The sequence below is a fragment of the Phaenicophaeus curvirostris genome, chromosome 8 (genome assembly GCF_032191515.1).
Source record: "Phaenicophaeus curvirostris isolate KB17595 chromosome 8, BPBGC_Pcur_1.0, whole genome shotgun sequence".
Lineage (NCBI taxonomy): Eukaryota > Metazoa > Chordata > Aves > Cuculiformes > Cuculidae > Phaenicophaeus > Phaenicophaeus curvirostris.
In genome coordinates, this window is record NC_091399.1 from 15,037,633 (window position 1) to 15,065,411 (window position 27,779).

A 27,779-nucleotide genomic window follows, 5' to 3' on the forward strand; every position below is an offset into this window, starting at 1 on the left:
TCTTCCCATTCCGGGGGCTGCCAAAGCCCTTTCAGTCCCGTGTGAGCTTTGCAGCTGGCACTGATTCGAAGGAACAGGCAGCTGCCAACTTGACTCAAGTCAGAGGTGAACAGTCTTGACTCAGAGCCCAGTCCGTAACTGATCGATATGGCTTAGTTCAGTTAGGCCTCCTTAGTTTGTATGTGGTGATGTTTTCCTCTCATTTTTCCTTTTTTGAATTTCAGTAGCAAACGCTTGGATTTTGTTTTGTTTTCATGTGGCACGTTAATCTGAAGCAGTCTGAATGTGATGCCATCAACCATACGGACTCTAGCATATGCACAGTCCCAGCAGAGCAGTCAGCAGTACCAGAGACCCATGTGATATTGCCCCCCGGCCGGAGTTCTGGCCGCAGCCTCCTGGATCTCTTTCACACTTCAACTTCTCGCATAAAATGCCAGTATAAGCCGGAGGGCACTGGCATCGCACGTTGTTGATGCACGTTCCTCCATTCTGGCAATGCAGTAGTTCATTGTCACATACATTTGCTGCAAGATAGCAGGGGAGGGAGGGGGAAAAAAAGCAGAATAAATATAAGTTCATTTATGGGAGAAACTCTGCACTAAAACTGGAATTAAACCACTACCTCTCTACTCTTCCTGAGACATGTAAACAGGGGATGTGGTTTTTAAAAACTTCAAATGTTGAATTTTGTATTTTATTTGACATACTCTTATCCTCTTTTTTGTTAGGCTGTAGTCTGGGAGAACAAAATCATTCCTTTCAGATCACTGACTATGATAATATTAACTAATGAATTAATATGAATAATGATTAATAATGAAATAATATGAATATTAATACCTGCCTTATGCCAGTGGCTGCATTTTTATAGTTACTATTGAACTAGATCTGTGGGTGGATGTGTTATTATTTGAAAGGGACTATGTATCCAGAGCTTTTGAACAGAGCGTGAATGCTGGTTAAAAATGCAATATGGCTTAGCCGAAATAAAAAGATCTGTATGAGAAGGCAGGGTTTTATAGTCAAGAACTGCATGTATTAATGATCTGAAAAAAATTACCCAAAAAAGATAAAGCAAGTACAGGCAGGAAATTCAGCACACTGTTCAATGGGATTATATAGCATCTACACACGGAAATAAAAGATAATGTTATTTCTGTTGCAGATTGAATATTTCTTCTTAATTAGATTTGCTGCTTTGGTACTAGCCTAACTGCAATCTTAAAAGTATCTTAGATATTTTAGCCTGATACATAACTTCAGAAGTCAGATTCGAGTTAAGAGGAAATAATACAGGCAAAAGTTTTAAAGCTGCACAATATTATCGTATTTGAAAAACCAGCAGCTTTACTTTGTATTACTTAATATCAGTCGCTGTATTTCCCTGGGTAAATATGTAGAGGTATGAGGAATGGATTACTTAAATGTGACAATCTTGTCTTTTGGTCCAGATGATATCACTAGTAGAATATAGGCTAGATCGCAGCTCTGCCTTCCATAGGAGTGACAATTGTAGTGAAGATCTTGCAGCTACTATCTAGGCAGAAAGTAACACTAAAAACTTTCCCTCTGATGATTAGGAAAAGATTATTTAGTTTAGAAGCAGACTTAACATTACATGCTGTTTATGCATACCCTAGCCTCGTAATACCCTAAATAATTCAGAATTGGGAAAATATTGTTAATTTTACTTTAAACATTGCTAATTTTACTTTAAACATTGCTATTTATTGTTACAAAAAAGTACAGTATTATAACTATTAATTTACTTATTTTTAAAAGCAACTCAAATATTGTCAGAACTAAAATTCGAACAGTCCAAGTGATATGCTGCAATTAGATATAAATCTTTACAATTCTGTGCACCAGGAATCTTACTGATAATCTTATCTGTCTTGGCTTGCTTTCAGGAAAATAATCTTGTCAGTCTAGGAGGACTCTCTGACAACTGCTTTCTAATGTCCTGCATCCAAGTGGGCCAAATAAAAATGCAATGTGTTAGAAAGTCATAGAAGCATTTGAGAGAGAACAGTTAATTTTTTTTTTGTTATTCTTTTAGCAATCAAACTTTTCTGCTAAGAGGTATGGATTTAATGTTGTCCAATTTCTGAATTGTGATGTTAAAGTACAACAAGCAACACATATTATTGATGACAAATATATGTCTGAATTTTTTATGTTCTATACATACAGCACAAAAAATAGTATTTACGTTATATGTACAAGGAACAGTAAATCATCACCAAATAAATGTGATTATATTAACAACTCAGAAAGATATAAGAATAACAGTCTGAAAAATATTAACTGTATTCAATAGGTGAGTTAAGTCTCTTATAACTGAGGCTTTATATCTTTAAAGCTGACTTTATTATTCATATTGTATATATTTAGATGTATTAATATGCAAAATCAAAATACTTTATCTGATGGTACAGCTACTGAATCTGCTTGTTCTGGACTAATTGCTGGGATGCTTCCTGCAGCCCAGGGAATAGAAATGGTGAACTATTAGTCCCATCTATAGTGACCATTGTTTGCCTTGAATGATTGAGTAGAAATCAATAGTTAATTAAATACCACTTCTTTAAGAGCAGATGAGATATTTCACTTCATGTTTGGCCTGGAATATATTATCTAAATTTTTCCAAGTATTCAGTAAACCAATTTTATTTTTCAATAGCTTTCCTACTTTTAAACTTCTGACGACAATAGCCTGTTACTTTAAGAGGCCATCAGCCCAGATTCTGATCTGTAGTTACAGATTGCTGGAGATGAGTGGCTGAAGTGGCATTTTGTGATGTGTTGGCTGTTCTGCCTGACACACTGATGCAGGCTGCTATCAAATGCCTCTAATTATTGCTGTCTACAAAGTTTTGCACACAATGTTATAGATGCTGATTTTTTAAATCAAACCATTTATTTTTCATTATGAAGTTTTAAAAAAATGTGCTTAAAGAAGTGATTGATCAAGAGCTTCTTCATTATTCTTGCATGCTTTTAAAAGTTTGCCCACAGAAATGCACTATAGCAAAACCAGGTAGATTATAAGGTTCTCACAAAACAACTACGTAGCTGAAAGTTCTTGAATTGTTAATGTTGTAATATAACAATTTGTTTTTCCTTAGTTTTGTCCTTGTGTCTCTTTCTCTTGCACACACATATATATGTATCATGTCAATAGCAACCGTGCTGATTTGGAAGGTAAATGAAACAATTATGAAAATTTTATAGAATCCCACTATTTTTTTTTGCCAACTTTGTTTTTATTTTATTCTGACCAACTCTAATACAATTTCTACCTTCCTGAAAGCATGGTCAGGATTACTTTTAAAACTTTAATATTAACTAATTATGTTTATTAAGGTTAGGGATATGTGCTGGCATATGTGTTATAGCACATATTATTTCAGAAGTGGCTCTAGGCTTTACTTGGAGAAGGCAGTGACCTGGGAGCTGCTGAGCAGGCCAGGAAGGGCCAGGACCTTGCAGAGCTCTTGCTTTGGGCTGAAGTTCAAGGAGAGCTGCTGCAGCTGGTGCTGTTGGGTGCAGGTAGGGCTGATGGAGCCCCAGCATGTTCCTGACCCCTGGCCTTTTCATTTCCCCAAGCAGCAGGAGCAGTGAGCCTGACAATTCAGGGCTTTCCTGCACTCCTGTCTTCTCTCATCTACCATACCCTTGCCCCTTCTTATACTCCAAGCAGTGAAAAGTTGCTTGCACTGCTGAGAGATGTTGAACCAGCTCTACCTAATCTTCAACATTAAAAGTAACAATTAATGAAAAATTAATTTGAATTAATCTGAAAGGCATCAGGTAACAAGTTCTGATCAACAAATAAAACGTGGAGAAGTGATGGAAGTAAAAGAACTGATTCTGAAGTAATCACAAATGACTGTTAAGACTTGTGTGGCTGAATTTGCTGTGGGTTTGCTGGTAAATCTTCATTAATTAGAAGACAGAACATCATATTTATCATTTAAGAAACAAAATGGGTATCTGATCTTCTCTGTAGAGCTTTGCGGGCCTTTTGGGTGGAATATTTCTGAGCACTGTCTTCAGCTCTGTGCTACTGCAGGAAGTGAAATATTTAAAGTACAATAAAGGAAAAAATTTAATGTTGTTTTCCTAATTCAATAATTTATAATCTAAGCTATGGTCTGATTATGGGATCTTTACACTAGGCAAAGGAGATAGAAAAAGGCCACATATAAAAATGGATAGCTATTTAAAAATTCCTGTTCTTGGCACACGCTTTCGTGTCCCTTCCAACCAACTAACACCAGTAATTAGTTGGAGATGATATTTTAATGAAAATGTAAACTTATTTCCCAAATTAATTATTAATAAAATATTGAAGCCTCGTTTTTTTTAGGTTAAGACCTCTAAGAATGATGATGAAGATGCCTTGCCACACGTCACAAAATATTTTTGATTGGTAATTCAGTGTTATTACATTTGTAAATGGAATACAAAAAAGAAAACAAAGGGAAAACATCTCATCTTTCAACCAGCTCAAATAGTTCAAGGGGTAAGTGATGTGTAATGGAGCAGAATAGATGTCTGTCAAATGTCTGATTTTTTCTTTAAGTGTTCAAATCTGAGTAACGTGGACATTTCTGAGTCTGTCCAAGTCTCAACTTTAGTACTTTTGCAGCTTCTTGAAAGAAAACAGATAGACAACTGTGGCTGATTTTAGTTCTGAAGCAGGAATATAGACACCATAACACAAATGCAAGTTTTGTTCTCTCTCTGATCTGGAGGGCTACCTCAGGCCACAGCACTAGGCTCTTGACTTATGTTCTTTCTGGTTGCTGATTGTGTATGGGCAGCTTCAGAGCACATGCACAGGGCTTTTGGTCTGCCTGCTGCTCAGATAGAAAAACAATAAGCTATTGGACTTAAGCACAATTTCTTCTAGCCCCGTCTTTCCTGAAGGCCATTGAAGAGGGGAGAATGTACATTTTGTACCTTTCTTTGTGCTAAATGAGTTTTTGTATAACTTGCCTAGAAAAGTGTCTTATTCAAGTGGGTCAGTCACATGAATACAAGGAAGAGAAATTTTTCTTCAGTGTACTCTTTTTGTGGTATCATTGTTACAGCTTTCTCTCTCCCTCTCTCTTTTTAAAACCATCTCTTTGGTTTTCTCCATTTTGTTTCTCAGATCGTGAGTATTATAGTCTCTGGACAGGATGGTGGGTTGACAGCTGTCAATAAATTACACAACATTTTGGTCTATTCTAATGCACTGATGTAAGCTTTGACCCTACTTCTGCTGCAGTGAATTTTCTGTACCCGTCATCAGTAGTTTGTGTGAATGGCACTACTTAAGTCACGCAAATTTTTTGACCTTGGATTCCATGCATTGTTCATAACTTTGAAAGCATGCAGGTCTAGTGGCTTCAGAAATTGCTCTTGGCTGTTTTTCTCTAATGCATCGGTTCTCCTGGTACTTCTTATATAGTAAAGAATATTACTTGAATTCATTTATGAGGAATTTTTTAGCACACATGCTAACAGAATATTCTGTCTCAGCATAAGAAGTGAGTAAAAAACCCAAGCATGCTGAAAACCATGTTTTTAGTAATGATGTTCACAGGTAGCTTCAATATATGCAGTGGTTGTCTATTTATAGAGGGCTGTGAACAGCACATTGAAATGCCATGGAAAAAAATTAGGAGGTTATATCTCACTACATAGATAAGTTCAGTTAAATTCAGGGTATGGACAAGCGATTTCTTGTCAAATATAGAATTAGTTCCTATTAATACTATAAAGATTCTGTAACCAACAGACATTATTCTCTAAAATATGTTCACTTAATCAATAAATGGTAAAACCAATCACAGAATATAAAAGGAATTGCAAAAAATGAGGAAGATTGTGTGTACACTTAAGAATACAGACATCTACACATACATACAGCAAACATGCACAAGAAAACCTCTGCAGTCCTGAAAGTGTTAGAAGTATTTGCCCCACAATTTGTCAATAGACATTAATGGAAGTGTGGAATGCAAAACACTTGGTTTCATTCAAGTGCAGAGGATTAAAATTGTTTCCAGTTGTATCAGAACATAAGTGACCACAACCAAATATTTTTGCATTGCCAGAGTCAGCAACATCAAATTATTCCCATTATTTGGAAATAATCCTAAAACCAAAATAGGTAATTACTGTGTGTTAAAGATCTCTATGTGGAGCTCCACTGACTCATGAGATTTTACCCACATTAAGTAAATGAGGATATAGGGCATAAGGAAAACTTGTAAATAGTCAGGCTTCTTCTAAAAGGTTCTAACTACTGCTTTTAAGAGTGTTGCACAGAACATGACAAAACCTCAAATTTTTGTAATTATATCATTCAAAGAACCAGTGGCTAATAACAGACTTGGAGGTTTTATCATTTAGATTTCTCCCCCTTATTACTCCCAATTATTACTAGAATTTAATTTATTGTTACCAGTTACAGTTGCTACCCAATGGTTTTTAAATGTTTTGCTACCATGAATACACACATCAATGTTGATCAGACTTTTTCAGTGGTTTTAAACCACGGACACACCTGATATGAGTAATAGCATTGCTCTTTAGAAGGAGATACACATAACGATTTGTTTTCTTGATGAGACACTAATTCAGCATTTGTTGTAACAGGATCACTAAAAGTATCTTATGATGCTGTCAAATCAAGATGAGGTAGATGCTTTGACAGCATGAAAAGAGAACAGGTTTCTGCTTATCCACCAAAGCACATTCTGAAGTTAAGACAAAATAAATCAGTGTAGACACATACAAGCCTAAAGCATATTTTACTGTGTCAAAATCATGGTCATAAAACGACAAACATTAATACAAAGATCTCCAGTGCAAAGTTGAAACAATGTTGTGATTAATTATATTGCCAACACTACAAAAAAATGAACATTGACTGATTGAGAGTAGTTTCTAAAGGCAGAGATGTCCATCTTGACTTGTCTTAGAAATGCCATTAGAGGCACAACTGAAATAACACTTTATTTTTTATAAAACCAATTTTATTAAGTTATCAAGGAGTAAATGAATAGGTAGGTAATGGAGGAACTGCGTTTACTGAAAATTTCTGTTAGAACTTTTAGATTGTTTGCCTACATGTAATTATCACTTTCAAGCAAAGCCAATTCTAATCAAATTGCAGGCAAAGTCTTCAGAATTTCTACAAGCAGATGCAGCTGCTACTCAGAGTTCTCCCAGCACAAAGTCACAGAATGGACAGTGACTCCTCTCTCCTGTAAATAGGTAACAATTTAGGCATCCATACGGGTAAGATTGGTCGACTATGTTTCACTATTGAAAATGGAAAATCCTCTATAGAACATCTAACGATGGCATGAGGACAGCAAAAGTAGAGAGTTACTCTATTTTACAGGTTGTGTCTGTGCTTTCTCATTTTCCATCTCTATTCTTAATGTAAAACCCTTGGATTTGATTAATAAAGGATAATGAGAAGAAATACATCAAATCTGTCAAAAGGACAAAGGGAAGAACTGAACTTTGGAATTTATACTCTGGTGTGGTAGAGAATCCATAGTAGCTTTGGCAGAAACAACACAAGATGGCTTGATAAAATGGCTGAAAACAAATCCAGATTTAGTTATGTAAGAATGACCTTTGAAACAAAACCTTCCAATCGTTCTCAGTTTCAGGAAATAACGGATTAACCATTCAGTTTTCTGATTTTGATGGTTCCAATTTTATACTTCTCCAAATTAGATGATTCCCACCGTGGGGAAAAAAAAATCCCCATCCTTTTTATTGCATTGGTTATGGAGGAGCACCACTGAGTTGGTATGACCTTCATCATATTTTAGGATAATCTCAGGAGAGCAATAAGCTACTTCATAGCTTTAGTTGCTGAAAAGGGACTACACACCTCTATCATTCATATTGCACTTACAAAGCTGTAAGCTGCAGGGCCATTATTTCTATCTTCCTGGAGATAAATGAACATTCTTACATGATCTGTCTCCTCTTTCCTTAACTTGGAAGAGAAGCAATTGAAACTGCAGGTTTTTTTTTTTTCCTTTTTTTTTTTTCTCTAGTGCCAAGAGCAAGGTCAGGGTTTGGGTGTAACCACTATCAATAAAAACTGGCTAAGCACAAAAAATGAGACACATTAGATGAAGTGGTCGTCAAAAGGTCCTTGGAGGGTGGGATTTGGTTCCCTAAATACAAGCAGCTGCTGCCATTAAAGGTGCCAGAGGGTGTTTCAGACATTTACATGGGGCTGGCAGATATGTCTAAGAACTATGAGAAATTCAGGCACGTGGGAGTGATAGCAGGAGTCCTGCCAGAGGGAAGCCTGTTCAGGCAGCTGTTGCAGCACTGGGTCTGCTGGCAGTTTCTGGCTGCTGTGGGGAGCCTGCAGGCCCTCACCCTCAGCGCGTGGCTACCCTGTCTGCCTTCAACATCTGCTCTGATCCAACATCTGCTCTGATCCAGGGCTGCTGTGGAACAAACACTGGACACAGCTCTTGTGGAAACCCCTAAGCTGTAAGCACGAGCTTTGAAAAGCCTCCTTGGAGGTCTCCACTCAAGCACACTCTGCCCACCAGCCTGGGAGTGTGTTCAAACTCAGGTGCTTGCCCTGGTCCTTGCCCAAGCGATCTAGTGGGCTTGGGCCACTCGTGGCCTTGACATCTGACCTCCTGGTGTGACCCCAGCCTTGTCTCACCCCTTGAGGCTTGTTTGGCACTCTGCAGGCTGTCACTGACCCTGCCACTGCCACCAGGGCTGCTCTGCTCACCTGACCCTGTGCCAGGTCATTCCTTGCCCTGCGACACCCCTATCCCCATGTCCTCTCCACCAGTCCCCTCCTGGTCCTGGCTTGCTCTCTCCTTGTGGAACCAATAACTGCCATTTCTCCTTAGCAGTGGCACCTCTGGTCAGTCCTAGCCAAAAAGCTATCAGGACGGTTTTCCCTGAACAGCAGCATTTTGCGCTTCATGCATGACAACAGTATTTTCTTACAAGCTTTCAAGAATTATCAAACAGAGATGCAACACGTGTAGCTTTTACAGAGCACAAAAAGGCAGAAGAAAGCCTGGAGAGCAAACCAAAGCAGGAGCAAGCAAAGATCAGCAACTGAAATAAATGATTATGAATTATACAGAAGGGTGACTGTTGCAGCATACTTAGCTGCTAGGGTGTTTGACTTACAATAATGTTTTTGATACAAAAGGACGCAAATAATTTCTCTCTTTACAAAGACAAAAATTTCTATTCCTGCTGTTGTCCTGATGAATGCTGCCTTGAAGACTGTCAAACCCCATTAAATCGTCCCCCACACTTATTAATTTATTTGGCAGCAAAACCAGAGAAGATAATCACAACTGAAAATAATTCCTAATGATTTAGGAGATTAGAATTATTCTAATAATTACTTTCCTAAATTTTAGGGAAAGAGAGAGAGAAAATGAGAGAATGTTTTAATGGTTTCTATTAACAATGGCATTAATTCTGCAATAGTACTAATCTGAGGACAAATATTGGATATATTGGTATTCCTCATTCCATTCTGCATGGCCCTAGATCCTGAGGTTCTTTGTAGACAAGATTTAAAATGATTTCAAAGAGAGCTACTGAAAGAGAACTTTAAGATTAAATTGTAATCTTGTTATTTAATGACAGTATTAAAATTGTTTTCTCCTATAATTTTTTTATTTTTTTCTCCCCAATACATTTGTGCATGTCTGTGTACTCTGGAAATTTCAGCAAAAGTGCTCATGATGTGTTTGATAAAGAAGAACACACTAATGAGTTATTTAAGGTTTTTATTGCCGAAAGTGATCTAGCTGTTGTATCTTGATAACATATGTCCTGGTTTTGGCATTAAGAAAAAGTTAAATTTGTAATCATCAGTTTAGTGTCACAGATGGAGTAAGGTTGGTTCTTCAAATTTTATTTTACAATACTTTCTGTGTAAAACAAACATTGTCTAGAAAAATTGTTTGAATTCATAACAGTAATTTTACATTGTAATGAATGTGTTTTTAAAGCAGATTTAGTTGTATTTATTTTCTACACGGACAATGTTATATTAATGTCAAGTTAAATTTTGAACACTGCTGTTCTAAAGTTATTTGTGATTTAAAATTTGAACATTGCAAACTTTCTTCTCACTACTTTGTCTCAAAGCCAATTGCATAGGGCATTTTTAAAAATTAGCAATAAAATCAGCCACAAATATATGTTATGATCAATTTCTACTCTACATAAAATTTGCTTGTGATGGAACCATCAGCAATCTTTAATTACAATATCATAAATATCAAATATATTAAGGTGGAGCGGGTATGTAACTAAAGAATAAGGAGTCTAACTTCTGTGTAAACAGCTATGTTATAATAAGTAAAGGTAAAGTCAAGTCTATATTTATGTCACTGTACATTCCTCTTGTGTGCATTTGTCAAAACAGAGAGATTTAATAACACCAGGATAATACTTTACTACCACAAAACAAAATACCAATGTGCAAAGTAAATGGTCTATAATCTCTCGGGAGATGAACATTCAGAGTTTGTTTGAACATTAGTTATAATGCAAAAGTAAAGGTAAAACATTTACATAGTTCGTATAATACATATGAAATGTGAAGGATATTATTTTGTTAAAGCAACAATGCTGGGAATTAGGAGGCATTCTTGCTGAACCTACATTGACTTATTGTTTTGAATGTGGATGAAACGCTTCAGAGTGCTTTTTGTTGTGCTGCCTCTAGAATGGGGATAAAACTGCTGCCTTTTGTAGGCCTCTCAAAGCTCTTCAGAGTAAGAGCCATTATTGGCAGGAAACAATGGAGAAGCTGATGCCAAGGAAAGTCAAATGATTTATCTATGCTAACAAAAGAAGGGAACAATTGCAGGTCCTGTGAATTCCAGTTCTATTTACTAGATTTGCTAGTTTATTAGATAAATGCAACAGCAGAGTTGACTACTGTTTGCAAGGGAATCTGGAGAATCTCAGCTAGAAAAAGGCTTATAAACTATGGCATTTAAAAAAGTAATATGCAACCTTGTCCACTTAAATGTCATATGCAAATGAATGATGTTTAAATATTCTGACAGTTAGAAATACTGGAGTCATGTATGTACCACCTTCTGATCTGACCAGTCAGAACTCAAGCAGCTTCAAATTCATATGTCAGGAACATGGCAAAGATTTGTTAACAGTGTTTATCCTCTCTGCTTTATCGTAGCTTTCAAAAAAATTATCTGTTGTTGTCTATTTTTAATTATTAAGGTAAAATTGAAAATGGCATTCAACAGGCAGATTCTTAAATCTATATATATCATTTGGCAAAACTGAGAACTAATAAATTAATGTATCAAATAATTAAACCTATTAGCTGCCTCATGGTAGTTTTCATCAACAATATTTCTTGCTACACACAGACTTGCTCTAGGAATCACTAAGCATTTAATTTCATGACAGAGCAGCCATTAGTTGGGAAAACAGATAAAAGATGTTTTCCTTTCCAATACAATCCTCTCTAGCACACTAGATTTTCTGCATTGTGCTAGGCAGGTGTAACCAATGTGAATAGACTTAGCCAGTGTTTTAGCTGAAAACACTTTTAAAATTGCCTTGCAATATCACATCATTCAGCAAAAATGTTGAAAAGATGCTCACACCAAAACACAAAATTACTGTCTTTGTTTATCTAATTATATTGTCCTGTCAAAATTTCAAAGGCTCTTATTATTTATTTGTCTTATCAAAAGCGATCTTTTCATATAATTCAATATTACCTGTTGCATACAGGCAATCTATATATTTTTCACAACATTACTATGCAGGTTACTACTTGTAAGTTATTGTGATAGTGACAGGATTGCACTAATCTCATTTAATCAACTTCACAGTTTTGCTATAATGCAGAAAACACCTCAATAACAATAGATCTGGCTTAGACTTAGAAAGAGAGCACTCAACATGTGTTTGTCGGGGTTAATGCCTAGAAAGGTCTTTCTACATGCGTATGAACTTAAAGCCTCTAAACTTGGAGGTTAACAGTGCTTACTAAGACAAAATGTTAATTCAGAATACTAAAAAGTTCAGAGTTAAAAGCCTCTCATGAGTAAGAATTGTTTCCCTCTGTGCTTTATATGGTTCTTGCATTACTTTTGACACACTGATTAACATCCTTATATTTCTATTTATCAGTCTTCATATACAAAGGTGTTAGAACTTAATTACTAGTGAAGACTGAAATAACCTGAGATCCTCAAGGAATAGATAACAGCAAAATATGATTTCAATTCAAAGTGCTTGCTTTATTTTATTTAAAATTAGCTTCTCTAATGTTTTTATTGTCAGGTTATGCCAGAGTTGATAAATAACAAAGATATCTACATCAGCCTAGACACAGGTAAAATAAATTTCTCTATAATCGGTGTATTATATATTTTTAAAGATATATTTTATCAATACCCTTAAACTTCATGATGAAAAGAAATAATTGTATTACTCGATAAGTCTTTCACTCCCATTTGAGACTGAAAAGGCAAGACCTTGGTCATTTTCTCATGCTCAAGCGAAGCTGTTACAAACTCATATACTCACTTTTGGTTGAGAGAAGGGTCACACAAGAAACGCTAATTTTTTTTTTTTTTTATGAAATGCACTTCTAGGATGTCGCAGATTTCTTTGAAATATATAGTCTTGACTATATTTATTTGTAGAACTCTCGGAGAAAACATAAATAGATTTCTGCCAAATAGAATTTAGATGATGAATCTGTATTTCCTGATAAGTTTATCTCTTTGGATCCATTCCTGTCCTCTGCCCCCAGCCATTTCTCCTTGCACACCCCTACCTTACATAACATGAACTCCCCCAAACCCTTTGCCATGCTTGTCCTTCTCTTCCAGACTTGTCTGATTGCAACTCCTCCAGAACGGTGTGCGTTCCTTTATATTGTCTCCTATGGCTGGAGCTGGTGTTCGCTATATGGCTGTGTAGAGTGCTGGCTGATGGATGCAAGTGATATTTAAGGATGAGGAAAGGCTGTACTTGCCAGTGCGGTGATTTTTTGTAGGACTAGCCTATGCCTGTATACCCTGGTGAGGGGTCAGACACTGGGGCTAAATACCCAGCCTCCTCCTCCTTCATGTAGCCATGAGGCAAGATCAGCTAGCCAAGCACAAGACCAAGCTCTGCACAGATGTGCTCTCTTGGGCAACAGAGGGTGCACTGTGGTTCCTGCTCAGGTTTGAAACACAAGCCCAGTGAAGTGAAACCATGAGAGGAGTGTGAAATGCAAAGGTTTTATGCTGCCATTGTGAGACAGCATTTCTTAAGTAGCATAGCTGAGTGGGATGATGGTTTTCTGAAGCCTGCAAGAAAACTACAGAATGAGTAGCTATTAGGCTAAAAGAGAAAGAGAAGTGCTAAAGGAAAGTGGTTGGAACTGGAACAGAGAGGTTTGGGCCAAAGCTAGGATAGATGGTAAGAGGTGAGGAAAGTATTCAACATATCTAGGCTGGCTCAGTGTTTTGTATTTGCAAAACAGTCAAGGTCTTCTAATGGTTCAGAGCAGTGTGGGCTGCAGCATTATCACTAAGTTGTCATGTTGCCACTGAATAAAAAAGATAGAACTGGAGTACACTTCTCTAAGCATCTTTTCAGTGTGTTTTAAATTGGTAATGGTTTTGCATGAACTAGCAAAGCACTCGGGTCGTTGCAGAAAAATTACAGCAGTATATGGCTTCATTTTGATAGGTGGTGTAAATCTTGACCCAAATTTTCAAGCTTTTTTAGAAATTATGCTGTGTATATGCTGCCTTTCATGTTTTCTCCCTAGTTGTGTACCAAATTGCATACGTGCATATATAATTTGAAGCATTTCAAGACATCTGGCTTAATTTTTGAGACATTTGTGTTTTAATACACTATAGTAATATGTCTGTAAAGATATGAAGAATACGATGCTTTTTCTGAGAAGCGATACCTCTTTGCAGAGAGCTGCACTTTGCTGCATAATATCAACATAATGGGGCTGATTTAAGGATGCTATGTTTGCCCTCAACATGAATTTCCTTGCACTAACAGCCTCAGTTTGAATCTCATTGTGGACTCTCCTGTTCTTGAAATCAGTAGGAAGTAAGCCAGGTTTTTGAACCTTATGAGAGTAGCTTGTTCTCATTGGATGCTAGTCAGTGCTTACTGCCTCACTATCAAAATGCAGCTTCAGCTCTTTAAAGAAAGAACTACATGTGGAAAAACTCTCTTTAGTCTCCTTGGAAATGAAATTCTAAACTCTTCAAAGTAAGAGTCCTATTTCAAGGATCTTCTGGCTTAAAAGGGAAGCTCATTTCCCATTTAAAGTATGTATAACATTCAGAGCTCAGTGATGTAACATCTCGTTAACAGAACACCCAGTGGAATTGTCTCCCATGGACAGCTATTTCTATACTGAGGGTATTGGAGGCGTTAGTTCTTTCTGCACCTGTCAGTGTATATGAGGGACTGGTTAGTGTATATAAGTAACAAAGCTGGTAGTTCTTTTGCTTGTAACTGTTGTGCATTCCTGACCTATAGCTGCTTGGTACTATTTCTTAAGGCTAACCTACATATCTACTCGAGGGAGAATTCCTTCCTCAAAGAGATTATGGCTGAGCTCCTTATACCCTAGCAGGGTCTGAAAAACCAGATTCTTGGCTCTGGTGGAAAAGTCTTCAAATTTAAGAAAGAAATACAGTAAGAACAGGGGCTAGAACAGAGGTGTTTTAGAAAGATAAAGGTGCTTTTGTTTGGCTGTTTAGAGATGCTCAGTATACAGCTCAGCTGCTGGCTCCATAAGCTGTTATGCTTTATGTTTTGTACATCTGGAAAACACACAGAGTTTCACAAATGTCTGTACAGTGTGAAAAATTTGGAAAGTTACTCCAGTCAGTCTATAGAATTGGTACATAGTGGGTAAATTGATCAGCAAACAGAAGTACAAATCAAAATATTGTCTCTAGATTCAGCCAGTGGCATTGTTATTACATGATTTTCCACCACTTCCATCTGAACAAAAGACAGATAGACATTGGAAAGAAGAAAATAGCATATAAAGAAGTACTTGTACAAGCTGTAATTATGAACTATCCAAAATGTTTTTGTGCATAATGATTTAATAATTGTGGACCCCAGCTGTATATTGAAATCAGTGATGTTAATGAACACAGACTCTTTAATATAATTATTTCAATTTTGTTTCAGTTATGAGTAATCTTCTATCCACATTAATTAACAACAACTGAATAATAATCAAACTCTTTTTCCCCTTCTTTGTAAAATCCTTAAACTTCCAGCACTGTCACATTTTCTCTTCTCACCTGATGATTATAGGTAGAAGTTTTATTGACAATTTAATTATTCCCTTTAGAAGCCAAGATAATTAAAATGGGCTTGACTTGGCTTCCATTAAAAGTCTCTCTTAATGATTTTGCCATTGACCATAGTCCAATGTGAGAGAACAGGTCATAATCAACAAAATCATATCTCAGAATTGTGCAGGGATGAAAGAAATTGAAAGAACAACACCACTGATATTATACAGAACATCATGGTACTTTTGGATGGGCTATCAATTCCCTCTAAATATACACTGGCTGAATCCTGTAACCTGTATCCACACGAACATGAATAGCTTGACCACAATCTGTGTGGTTCAGGTTAGTAATCAAAGACCTGACAAAAAGCTGGACTGACATCCATAAGATCAAACTTTTGCTCCTGATTTTATCATACCCATGTTCTTGTCAGAATATTTACTTGCACGCTTAACTTGAAGATGAATTTGAAGTTACTGGAGAAGTTAGTGCATGTCTCAGGGGTATGAATCTAGTGGAAAAGGAGATGGTAATGCAAGCACTTATTATAAAGAAATGCAAGGAGAAGCTAAAGGGGCAGAATGCGTGCAGATTATTTGGTCAGCAGGTCATATTAGCGATGCAGAGTAAAGTGAGTATCAAAAAAAAGACCACTATTTAAAAGCATTTTTATAGAAAGTGCATTGTTAGCAGCAAAGTAAAAAAAAACTTTAAGAAATACAAGCAGTTAAAAAAAAAGTTGAAATTATGATGAAATTACAGAAAAAAAAGTACATACAGACTCCCAGCATTTAGCTATAAGAACACACCAAGTACCAAGGAAAGCCAGAAATGATTGACCAATGTACTAAAGTCATAAAACTGAATAATTAATTTCTTTTTTAAACACATCAGAAGCAGAAACTTTCTAGGAAGTCTCAACGCAAATGAGTAGTGTGTAAGGTAAGGAAGGGGAAAATCTACAAAGTATTGACTATGGAAGAGGAGGAGAAGGACCTGGGGCTGTTGACTGATAGCCAGCCGAACATGAGCCAGCAGTGGCCCAGGTGGCTGAGAAGGCCAATGGCATCTTGGCTTGTATCAGAAACAGCGTGACCAGCAGGTCCAGGGAGGTTATTCTGCCCCTGTGCTCAGCGCTGGTGAGACCACTCCTTGAATCCTGTGTTCAGTTCTGGGCCCCTCACTACAAGAAGGATGTTGAGGCTCTGGAGCGAGTCCAGAGAAGAGTGATGAAGCTGGTGAAGGGGCTGGAGAACAGGTCTTACGAGGAGGGGCTGAGGGAACTGGGATTGTTCAGTCTTGAGAAGAGGAGGCTGAGGGGAGACCTCATTGCTCTCTACAACTACCTGAAAGGAGGTTGTAGAGAGGAGGGTGCTGGCCTCTTCTCCCAAGTGACAGGGGACAGGACAAGAGGGAATGGCCTCAAGCTCCGCCAGGGGAGATTTAGGCTGGACATTAGGAAAAAAATTTTTCACAGAAAGGGTCATTGGGCACTGGAACAGGCTGCCCAGGGAGGTGGTTGAGTCACCGTCCCTGGAGGTATTTAATAGACAGGTAGATGAGTTGCTCAGGGACATGGTTTACTGGCAGATAGGAGTGGTTGGACTCGATGATCCAAGAGGTCTTTTCCAACCTGGTGATTCTATGATTCTATGAAGAGCTTCAGAAGCTTATCAGACTCCTGCCTATGTTGATGAGGGCGTGCTCTGGAGGTGTGTCGTAAAGTTTATACAAACCATTCTTAAAAAATGGAAGATCGTCTATTGCATCAGATCACCAGAAACAAATAATATTACTCCAAGAATTTTGAAAAAAAAATGCAGAAACAAGTTTCTGCCTGCTACTTTTGATTTTACTAATTTAATTACCAGGACAGTCTTGATCAACTATAAGAAGGGACTATGGCAGATGTGATTTTTATAAAGAACTCTAAGGAAATTGAGAGGAAATAAAGACTACCAGGTAAAACTTCTGCAGCAAGCAATTTTATGGAGATTTTTATGAAGAATAGAACTAGCAGATAGATGCATGAGCATGATAAGCATGGAAGAGTGAACTTTTTTGTAGAGAGAAATGGTGTACAAACCTTGTAAATGACCTTCTTAAGGAATCAGTAAGCACATGGATGCAAATGATCGAGTTGATAATGTATTTGAATCTCTAGAAAGTATTTCACAAGATCCCTCAGTGGTGTTTTTCAAAGAAACCAATGAGAGGGGGTTTTGTGGGTGGTTTGCTTTTTTTTCCATGGAATAATCATGGACTAAATAATAGAAAACAGGGTAGAAATACATGTCAGGAACTACTACTCAGTCCTGTAAGAACTGTCAGGACTTACATATACAGAATTGTGCTAAAAAAGTGAGTGTAGAGTAATGTAATAAAGTTTGCTCATATTACAGAAGTATTGTGGCTATAAAGACTTTCAGAAGAATTTCTAAAGTGCTGGGTGACAGCACAATAAAACGGTAGATGAAATTTAGCATTCGAGAGTAATGTCACCCTTTCAGATACCTGTCTTTTACCGTTTAGGAAAGAGACCGTAAGAATAGCTCAGAATTTTTTAAGAAAGGGAAAAAAAACTTGTCTGATGACATTTTTTTTCCTCACCACTATAGATTACTCAAATATTGTCAATCAGTACATCAAATACTAGTAGTATGCAATTAAAAAGCCTTCAGTTCACCAGCTGTTAGATACTAGTATACAATACTGAAGTATACAAACATGAAGTTAGGAATGCTCTTTACTTTAGGACTACAGCCTTTCAGTATGTTCAAATTCAGGGCAGAAACACACCTTAACATCAGGTGTGTCCCTGTACCTCGAATAACTCTCAAATCCATTAAAGATGGAAGTTAATATAATTTTAAAGTTTAAATTTACAGGTAGATCAAATCTTTGTATACCTACTTCCATGCCATCCGTTTATTAATACATAATATTAAAAGGTATTTTTTTAACTTTCAATAGCACTGGGGTACTTAGCTTCTATTGAGGGAGGCAGTCGGCACCTTGCAAGTTAAAACCTATTAGCTGCTTCTTAACTAAATTTTGGTTTATTACCATCATTGTGAACAAAATATCTCTTGGATGAGTTGGATTTGCACTTGTGTAAATGAAGTTAAAACAAATAACTCCTGAAGTCTAAAAAAATCAGCATGTGCTGGTATCAGCAATGCCATCCGTTGTATCAACATCAAGATAGGAAGCGCCGACTATCTTTAATTGCCTTAGGTCAGTAGTTTTATCTGCAGTTAAGTAGGATGGAGATTATTTTACTTACTCCTAAATGATCCTACTAAGGGCCCTTCATAAAAACATCCCATCTAGGCATGTCTGTGGTCCTACTGATCTCTTTATTTCTGTCCTCATAAAAAGGCAGTGAGCAGGCAAATTACATAGAAATTATGGCCACTGATCAGGCTTAAAAGGAAAGCATGACAGATTTTTTTCAGAGGAAAAGCAGTCCTGCTCATCACTGTTCAAATGAACACTTAATAATTCATAACAACTAACTGAGTTATAAATTTCCCCTTCAATGCATTTCCAAATGTGAATAGATTAAATAGTAATTGCTATCAAGCTTTATGTTCTATTTCATGTAGCTAATAAAAGTTTATCTAGTGGAGCTTACTTTGTATCTTTTTGATCTATTCCTAACTGACTGCAATATACTATATTAAAATATTTATCATGTGCTATCAAATATTAACCATTTTTAAATCATCTGACTAAGGAAAACAAATAATGCTACTTGGTTAACTTTTCATGAAGTTCCTAATACTCAGTTGTTCAGAACTCTTCCATGATACAACACCCAAACTACTGAAGACCCTAGAACTTGTATTCATTCTTTCAAAATCAGGCTTTTTTGAAATGGTTTCTGCTCACGTCCATCACCACTGTTGATGGCTCTGCATGCAGAATCCCAGCTTTTCTGTTACAGAGAGCAAGTTATGATTCTGCTTCAGTACAAGAGAATCTCAGAGTTGTTTGTTTTCCTGTATGTTAGTGAGTTTTTAATTATTCTTGGAAGAGTATAGAATTACTATTTTTTTTTTTTACAAAAAAGTTTTTAGGAAGTTTCCTTAATTATCCGCCTACTCAGCCATCTGAAATTATGTGGCTTTGTCTGGTAAAAATACCAGCAACTTGCTAGACTATAACATGAATGATCTAATGATGGGAAGAGGAGAATACTGATCCCACAGCTGTGCTACTCCTGCATGGCAGCCTCGGTCAGCCTAACTGCTGGCTGCCAGGGTTACTTTGCTCCCCAGTTGAATAGGTTATGCTCTCCTAGGGTGCTCCTGCTTGTGCAACCTGTTGTTGATTTATATCACAGAACTAATACAGCAGAAAACTATTCTTCTTGTCTGGTTAGAGTCCCGCTGCGTTAGATCTGAAACAGTTCAATGAAAGGTCAAACAAGTGCATGAGAGATTGCTAGGGGTGTGGGACTGAATAGCTGGGAACTGGGAGAAGAGAGATTGCAGCACTTGCAATCAGAGCACTTTAGAAAGCCATGGAATAGCAGCTTTGAAGCCGACAGCTGGGCAAGATCAAGAGAACAATCTCTTTGCACCAATCCAATCCTTCACCTTGCTGGGGAAACATTATTCTCTTAAAGGTCAGGTGTATAAATGTTGCTACTGAATAATTTCTTTTCACTTTGGAGAAAACAGGTCTGATCAGCAGATTATCAGAGTAAATCCTGTGAAGTGAACAGCAGCAATCTGTTAAGAGCCCGGTGCCTCTTAATAAGATGCTAACTAGCTCCCTCTTACATGCCTCATTCTTTGGTTGATTTATTTCTGTTCTTTTCTTCGGCTTCCCTACACGCAGGCGTTATCTAATTCACAATCCCCATTCTGTTCATAGAAGCCTTCCTTCCAGCAGAGAGGTGCTGAGATAATGTCCTTGAGCTCTCACCAGTGCCCCTCTAAGCCTATTCCTTCTGCAGGTTCTTTCATTCCTGCAACATTCCACACATTTTGTATGCAGCAGTTCTAAAAGCAGCTTGAGACCTCATCCCCAAACTAAGCATGCTACAGTAACAGTGTAGATCTGTACAATAATTATATAGAAAAAGCATCCTATGTTTTCATAGAATCATACAATGGTTTGGGTTGGAAGGGACCTCAAAGACCGTCTAATTCCACCCCACCCTGCCATGGGCAGGAACACCTTCCATAGACCAGGCTGCTCAAGGCCTCATCCAACCTGGCCTTGGACACCTCCAGGGACGGGGCAGCCACAGCTTCCCTGGGCAACCTGGGACAGGGCCTCATCACCCTCATCGTGAAGAATTTCTTCCTAATGTCTAGTTTAAATCTTCCTCTCTCCAATTTAAAGCAATTCCCTGTCATCCTATCACTACATGCCCTTGTAAAAAGTCCCTCCCCAGCCTTCTTGTACGACCCCTTCATGTACTGGAAGGCTGCTATAAGGTCTCCCTGGAGCCTTCTCTTCATCTTCTCCTCTGTGCTTTTCATAGAGGAAAGATGAGTCACTCAATAATTTTTGTTAGATACAGTGTTTGTGTCCCGACACATTTATTCTGACTAAAATATCTTCTCCCCACAGAGATATCAACCTTCTTTTTCTTTTTCAAATCCAGTATCTCATTAAAAAAACCCCAACACTCCATGACATTCATGCTTTGGTGAGCAATTTTCTGTGTATCCCTCTATCTGTGTTGAGATTCTGTGAATCATGTATTTTGGAATGAATGCATTAACATGCACATTCATGTTGTCTTTTCCCAGGTTTAAAAGACCCAGGATATGAGTAGGGCATTACATGTATAAGTCATCAGCATGCTTCCCCTGAGGTGAGTGGAATCCTCTGAGAATCAGGCCTGATAATGCTGTAATTTTATTTGTAATCTTGCCTAGGTTGTCTTATATCTGTAAGCCATACTTTGCCTTGAGTTGCAGCAGTGGGATTCTGGACTGACTTAAGGAGAATTATTCTGGATTTAAGTTTGGAGCCATCTGAAGCAAAGTCTGTTCCTCTTATATCCGAATCCCTGTACACACACAATTTCTTTAGTCTGCATAACAACCATGTTAGGACAGGTATTGCACAAGCAGTATTTCACATATAAAGACCTGGGGCAGATGGTTCCTTTGGGGACAGCAATATTCTGCACCATCAGAACTTTATCCGTTTCAATAAACTCTCCCTACACTTTACTTCCCTTCAGCTCTAAGCATGGCAGTTCACTTACTAGCACCAGCCCTGGCGCCAAAACACACCAGAACTGAAAATACATACAGCATCTGTGCAGATGAGAAATCCCACTGTATCCCAACCAGCTAAAAGCATTGACACTGCTACTGGTAAAAAGTTGTAATAAAATAACGACAGATGGTCTATGGCTCCCCACACAGGCAGTTGCAAAAGTGAGCTGGAAAGCAGGGCATCCTGCTTTCTGTTTCTTTTTACAGAGCAAAGTTTCCCAGGCAGCCGTTCAATGTGTATGTATTGAAGGACTCACATGATACATTTGTATACAAACATGTATAAACTCCACTAACTTTCAAAGGGAGGGGACAATTACATTTATGCGTTTAATCTGTCTAGAAAGAAGTGCATGATGTATCTTTTCAAGATTTTTTTTTTTTTAAGAAATGGATAGTAATACATCTTTTCTTGCTGAATTGTAAACACAAACTTGCAAAAGCAAATGTTTATATAAGTTCCAGGGTTACAATTTCAGGTTTGATTTTCTCTGGAAATTCAATCTGTATGATGATTTTCATCAAATTCCTTGGCTTCTAACATTTGTAACAGATGATAAAATGCAGACAAAAAGCTTATATTTAAATAATCATATATTAAGTTGAATGCACACCGTGACAGAATATAAATTATCTAACAGGCTGCAGAGTGATACAAGTTCTGTCTGGAAGACAAATACAAGCACTGAGCACAGTTTGGGCATTGAAGATAATAGCGTAATCCTCTGCCTGCTTTAATAAAAACTATTTAAAATGAACAAAATACCAAAATAAAAGCGACTATTTAGAGTTTGACAGAAGGCATCTGTCTGAGCACTCATTTGCTAATTGATGATTTAAAGCAGCAATTCACAATAAATAACACCTGAATTTAATTCGGGTACATGCAACCATTTGTAACTTGTACTTGTTCTAGGTCTTTCTGGGCTGCAGGTTCAATGTCTTTCTTTGCTCGTTGACTACATGAAGGGAGATAGTGAATAATATTAATCATTGGACAGTCCCTCACCTTTTTCCCTCTGGGGTGATGATGCCTAATGAAATTCAAACTGTGCTGGTAAACTGAGATTGGCAGAAAAGACACTTTTGTCTAAGTGGATAAACATGCAGCTAGGTTTGGAATAAATTCTTGTGTGTGAAAGGTGTCATTTTTAGATGTTCCTGTATGTATGCAATAGAATTTAGTCACCTGAAAAGTCATGGCCAAGAAATACAAAAGATGCAAGACTATAAGCTTAGAAAATCAAATGAATGCTCCTGCTTCATATTTTGCTTTCATCTGTTTTTTTAAAACTTGGGCAGTTCTGTGTGTTAATGTTTCTCCCTTTTGTTACAGATTCCTTGTGTGGCAAAGCACTACATTCAGTTTAAGACTGGTCCAAAACAGCTGCACTCACTGGTCAAATTTCTTGCCAGGCTTGGAGATTTTTCTTATGTTTTTCTGTTCATTTTTAAAAGGAAATAATTTAATTTCTATCGAATAGAAAAATGAAATATAGCTATGTATTTTCTCATGTTTCTGGAGTTCTAAAAGGGTTTCAGGACCAGACTGTTCTCTTCTTAATTAATGCCTTGTGCTTTGATCTATGTATGTGCACTGGTGAGAAAACTATTGTCAGTGTCTGGGAGGGAGGCAGAAAGCTAAACTCCAGCAGCTTCCCTGCACGCACAACACCTGCAGCATGAATGGTTTTGGGGGAGGGCTTAGAAGTAGCACAAGGCACAGTCACATCTATTATGCTTCTTTTTCTGAGGGCTGCAAACCTTCCTGTACCAACCAAACCCTGCTGACTGCTACTCCTCTGCAGCATAAACCCTGAATTCAACAAGATAACAGCTGTTATCATAGTGCTTTTTATCTGGGAGGCAAAGTCTAAAATTGCATCTGACCTCTGTATGCACAGAGACGCAAGTTATGAGTGCTCTGACTAGATCCTCAGAGGTTTTAGATGAAATCAGTAAGAGTGAGGTACCTAAATGAATACTTCTGAGGATAATCGCTTCTGTGTCTTTTGCCCACGTGTGGTACAAGGTAGACTTGAAACAGTTATTTATCAAATGATATGTTGTGAGCCTTAGAAAACACAACAGGTCTTTAGTGCTGTTTTTTTCCCAAGCAGGATTAGTAACACGTAAAACTAAACCATTCCATTTACTAATACAATCATACAAATAATTAAACTACCTATGGTGCAGATTTAACTTACATCTAGGTCAAGCTTGTGGTTGCCCCAGGTCAATGTTTTTTAGCAAAAAACTTCCATAAGAATAGATTCTCTTAATAATGCCAATAGGCTATGTATAACAAAAAGTAAACAAGCACATATTGGTGTGTTGAGTATATGTGTATTCATCATTGCACACACACATTTCCGTACAGCACAAGCTCAAGGAAACAGATCAAAACCATGTGCTACATGTCCAGACAAATAATCTTTTTGAGCTTTGCTAAGGCAGCAGAATGAGTTCTTGTTTTTCTTGTATATTGGAGTCTGCTTGCTTGCTCAGTCATTGATTTAGATTTAAATGGGAAAATCACAAACAAAGCTAAAATTGCCACACTATGGAATTAAATGAATTGGAATTCTGTTCCTCCATGAAAAGACTTGAAATGAGATTTAAATCAGTGTTTGCTTGGTAATACGTGGCAATGTGATGCCTGTTCCATAAAATTGATAACCGCATCTAGTTGTTTTTCTTCTGAATTTGATCAGATAATTTTGTCAAACTTTGAGAATATCTAACAGTTACACAATCAGATTGAGATTCGTTCAGAAAATTACAATGCAGTGAAGAAAACTTGATTACTTTTGTCAGCAAATATAAGGATACTAGCTTGCATTTCCAGAAACTGTCTAAAGCTTTTACAAATACTGTGATTCAGCTAAAAGCAGTCTAATTATACGCTGGACTCCAAAAGTCCTCCTTAAAAAGAATATTATTAGTGTTATAATGTCCAAACCTGAAAAGATAGGAAATAATGCAATCACTAAGCAATTGGTTTGACAAACTGGTATACATATTATTACATTAATCATATTACTGTAAAATTTGCTCCATGAACTTCCAGACCTGCTCAGTATCTCAGCTACTTGACATCTTTTGTAGACCCACTGTGTGGACATGTTATTTACTGTACTTTATTCAAATTCTACTGCAAAGAATAATATTGATTTTCTTTTTCATTATTTTCCCTGTGGTTCCTGTTACTGCAACTCAATGCTTCACAAATTCTAATCCTTATTTTGCCAGTTCCTGTGGTAAGGCACAGGGGTGGTGACAACGCACTTCTACATAAGGGGTGCAAAGCAGAGTGAGACCCTATGATTTCTGAGCACTTTTTTTGCAGATACTTAGGATCTGATTTTTCAAAATATAAATAATAGAGAACTCTAAGATTCGAATCACTACTTCACCTGTTTTCTGCTGCAACTGTAAGTGCTCAATAATTTTGTGAATCAAAACTTAAGTGCAAGCATCCTGAAAATGAGAATACAGTTAACAACCACATGTGGAAAGTATGGTTTAAATAATCTGCCAAATATAAACAGGAGCATTCTGGCAGAAAATGAGGAAGTCCAATTTTAATTTCTCTTTATATACTAACTTTAATGCTAATTACTTAATTATCACAATCTTTCCTGTAATTCTTTTACTAGTTTTTCTTTCCACATATACTTGCTGACTTGTTACTAGCCCAAATTTTCTACTTCAGAGCTATTCAGCTCTTGGAGAGGCAGCGTTAATATCTAGCTGTTTTTTTAAAAAAAAATTATGATATAAGATTTGCATTACTTTTAGAGCCTTTGTGTGGTTATATGGCAAATTTTACAATATTTGGTTAACTGATGTAAATAATTACATTCTCTCCTGCATTTCTCAGTCCTAAAAATCAAAAGCAAGCTCTTGTAGAAATCTGTCTGTAATGTGTGTATGTATGAATGCAGAGAGGCAGGGAGAAAAGGTGGAAGAAAAACATGACTCTCCATAGTATCTCAAAGTAGATGATCAAAACAGCTATAAAGAATAGATCTTAAGAATTTACTACAGAAGAGATATGCAATTAATGTCTAATCCTGTATGCACCAATGTGGTATTTCCACTTGCTTGTTTACAAGAGCTGTTAACCAAATGAGAAGCTAAATGTACAACTAAGCATTGAAACAGCAACTGCTCTAGCAATATTAATGCAAAATTACATCTCTTACTTTTAAGGATTTACTTTTATTTTTATTTTTTAACTTTTGGCCAGTGTTTTCCAGTTTTATTGCCTGGGGACATAATTTTAAGACATGAAAGCATAGTTACTCAAGAAGTTGAAGTTTAGTACAGAAAATAGTGACCATGTAGAGAAATGACATTTTGTCTTTTAGTAAGACTTTAAAATTTGGAGTTAATATGCTCATTTTTAGTATACAAAACTTATTTCACAGTCGGGAAGACATGCATGTTTCCATATTTCAGTGGGAACTCCTCCAGACATTAGCAAGAGAAAGAGAGAGGACACTGAAAGCATATTGAAATAAATGGATGGCACAGCCAATTTACTGTCCTTATCTGGGAGTCTCCAAAAAAAGGTTCAAGCAGTATGGCGTTCTTACAGTTCCTAGAACATTTTGCACATTTTCTGCTCTTAAGTAGCTGTGTGTGATAGCATACAGGCGCAGAGGCAGCAAAGTTGCAGGAGAGGGGCAACTCTCATAATTACTTACGTTGACAGCCCAAGCTGTGCCAGATATATCCCGGCAGACATTTATCACATTTAGGCCCTGATGTTCCCTCCTTACACTCACAAAATCCTCTGTCATTACAGCGATCATGGACTGAACCAAAAGGGTTACAATAACAGTCTGCAGAAACAAGATAACACATACACACTGGATTCAGGTCTACATATGGTGATAATTCATTCAATTCCAATATAGGGTGCATTTCCAGTGCTAAAGGTAAAGGAAGACTGTCTATTAAGGATATATAGAGCAGTGAATATAACTACTATAGGTCCATTCATTTGTTTGAATATGTCATTTCAGGAAGAGACATTTCATGGTGTGAAGAGAAAAGAATAAACAGAAAAGATAAAAAGGCAGAAGATACGATGGTCTTTGAGAATAAGTGATTGTAATAGATTTTCTTTTGGTAAGAATATTTTTGACAATTTAATGAACATTAGAAAAGCTTTGTATAGTACGGATATATCAAAGTGCCATCAGAGTGAAATGTTTTGCATTATTAAAATAGGCTTGTCTATATTACTCAATATTTTCAGAAGTGCCAAATATCTTTACAGGTCTATATAAATGCACTTTACTTATTTCCAAGATAGTCTTCCTTTATAGTTTTGAGCAGTATAATAATTTATGTGGATATTTGCCATTAAATTGATGAGTTTGTATTTATCAGTGACATTAATAAACCTTTTACATTTTTTCATTACACAATGAAAAGATTGAGGTGAGCAGTAATGTAATACAAAACTTATACTGCCATCTTCATTTTTCTCACCCCCCAGTAGGCAGATGGAAAATGCATTGAGACTCATTCCCTGCTGTATATTTTCCATGTGTGTTCACTTAATTGAAGAGTGACTAGGGTAAACCGTTTCCTCCCACACCACTTATTGTGTTGTTCATTCACAGCTCTTTTCTTTAATGCTATTGCAATATCCATATTCAGCTTTCAGCTAGCTGAACAAAGACAAGACAGAGGCTAGCAGTGCTCTTTTAGCTCTTTTTTGGCACTCCTCTTCTTTAGTTTACTTATTTTTTTTTAATGAAAGGTTGTATCTTATTTGTATGTAGACCCATGTAGACCCAGAGTAACTCCACTATCAACTGAGACCACAGATGCAATTTGGCAGCATCCGATCTCTGCTGTTACTAAAGGCAAAAGACACACAAATTGATTCCTGAATCTGGGCAACCTGCTGGGAATCTGGCTTTATATGTCTGTGAATTGGTGCTACTTTGATGTCTACCTTTGCCAATTGTTCCCTAGCATGAGGTTAAACCTCAGTGCTATTGTAAATGACAAAACGGAGTTGAACTGAGAAATAAAATTAAATAAAAAAAAATCCAAAGGAAAAACTGTAACTGGAAAAAAATTACCAGGAAGACATTTGTCATCTGTTGTCTCAGTGTTTATTAACTATAAATTACAGATGGCACTTTGA

The 27,779-nt window shown here is 37.0% G+C and overlaps 1 protein-coding gene across 10 annotated transcripts in view; it reads right to left on the reverse strand.

Annotated features, from left to right (window-relative positions):
* Nucleotides 1–202: 202 nt before the first annotated feature.
* NTNG1 (netrin G1) overlaps nucleotides 203–27,779 on the reverse strand; it is a 159,381-nt gene continuing 131,804 nt past the window's right edge. For 6 of the 10 annotated variants that reach the window (XM_069862570.1, XM_069862571.1, XM_069862575.1 and 3 more), the window contains 2 exons: nucleotides 26,320–26,457; nucleotides 203–527 (listed from right to left, as the gene is read on the reverse strand). In XM_069862570.1, coding sequence (XP_069718671.1) covers nucleotides 310–527; nucleotides 26,320–26,457 — 356 coding nt within the window. In that variant the 3' untranslated portion in view covers nucleotides 203–309. The remainder of the gene's footprint in view (nucleotides 528–26,319; nucleotides 26,458–27,779) is intronic. The other 4 variants (XM_069862579.1, XM_069862574.1, XM_069862578.1 and 1 more) reach the window with 1 other exon arrangement.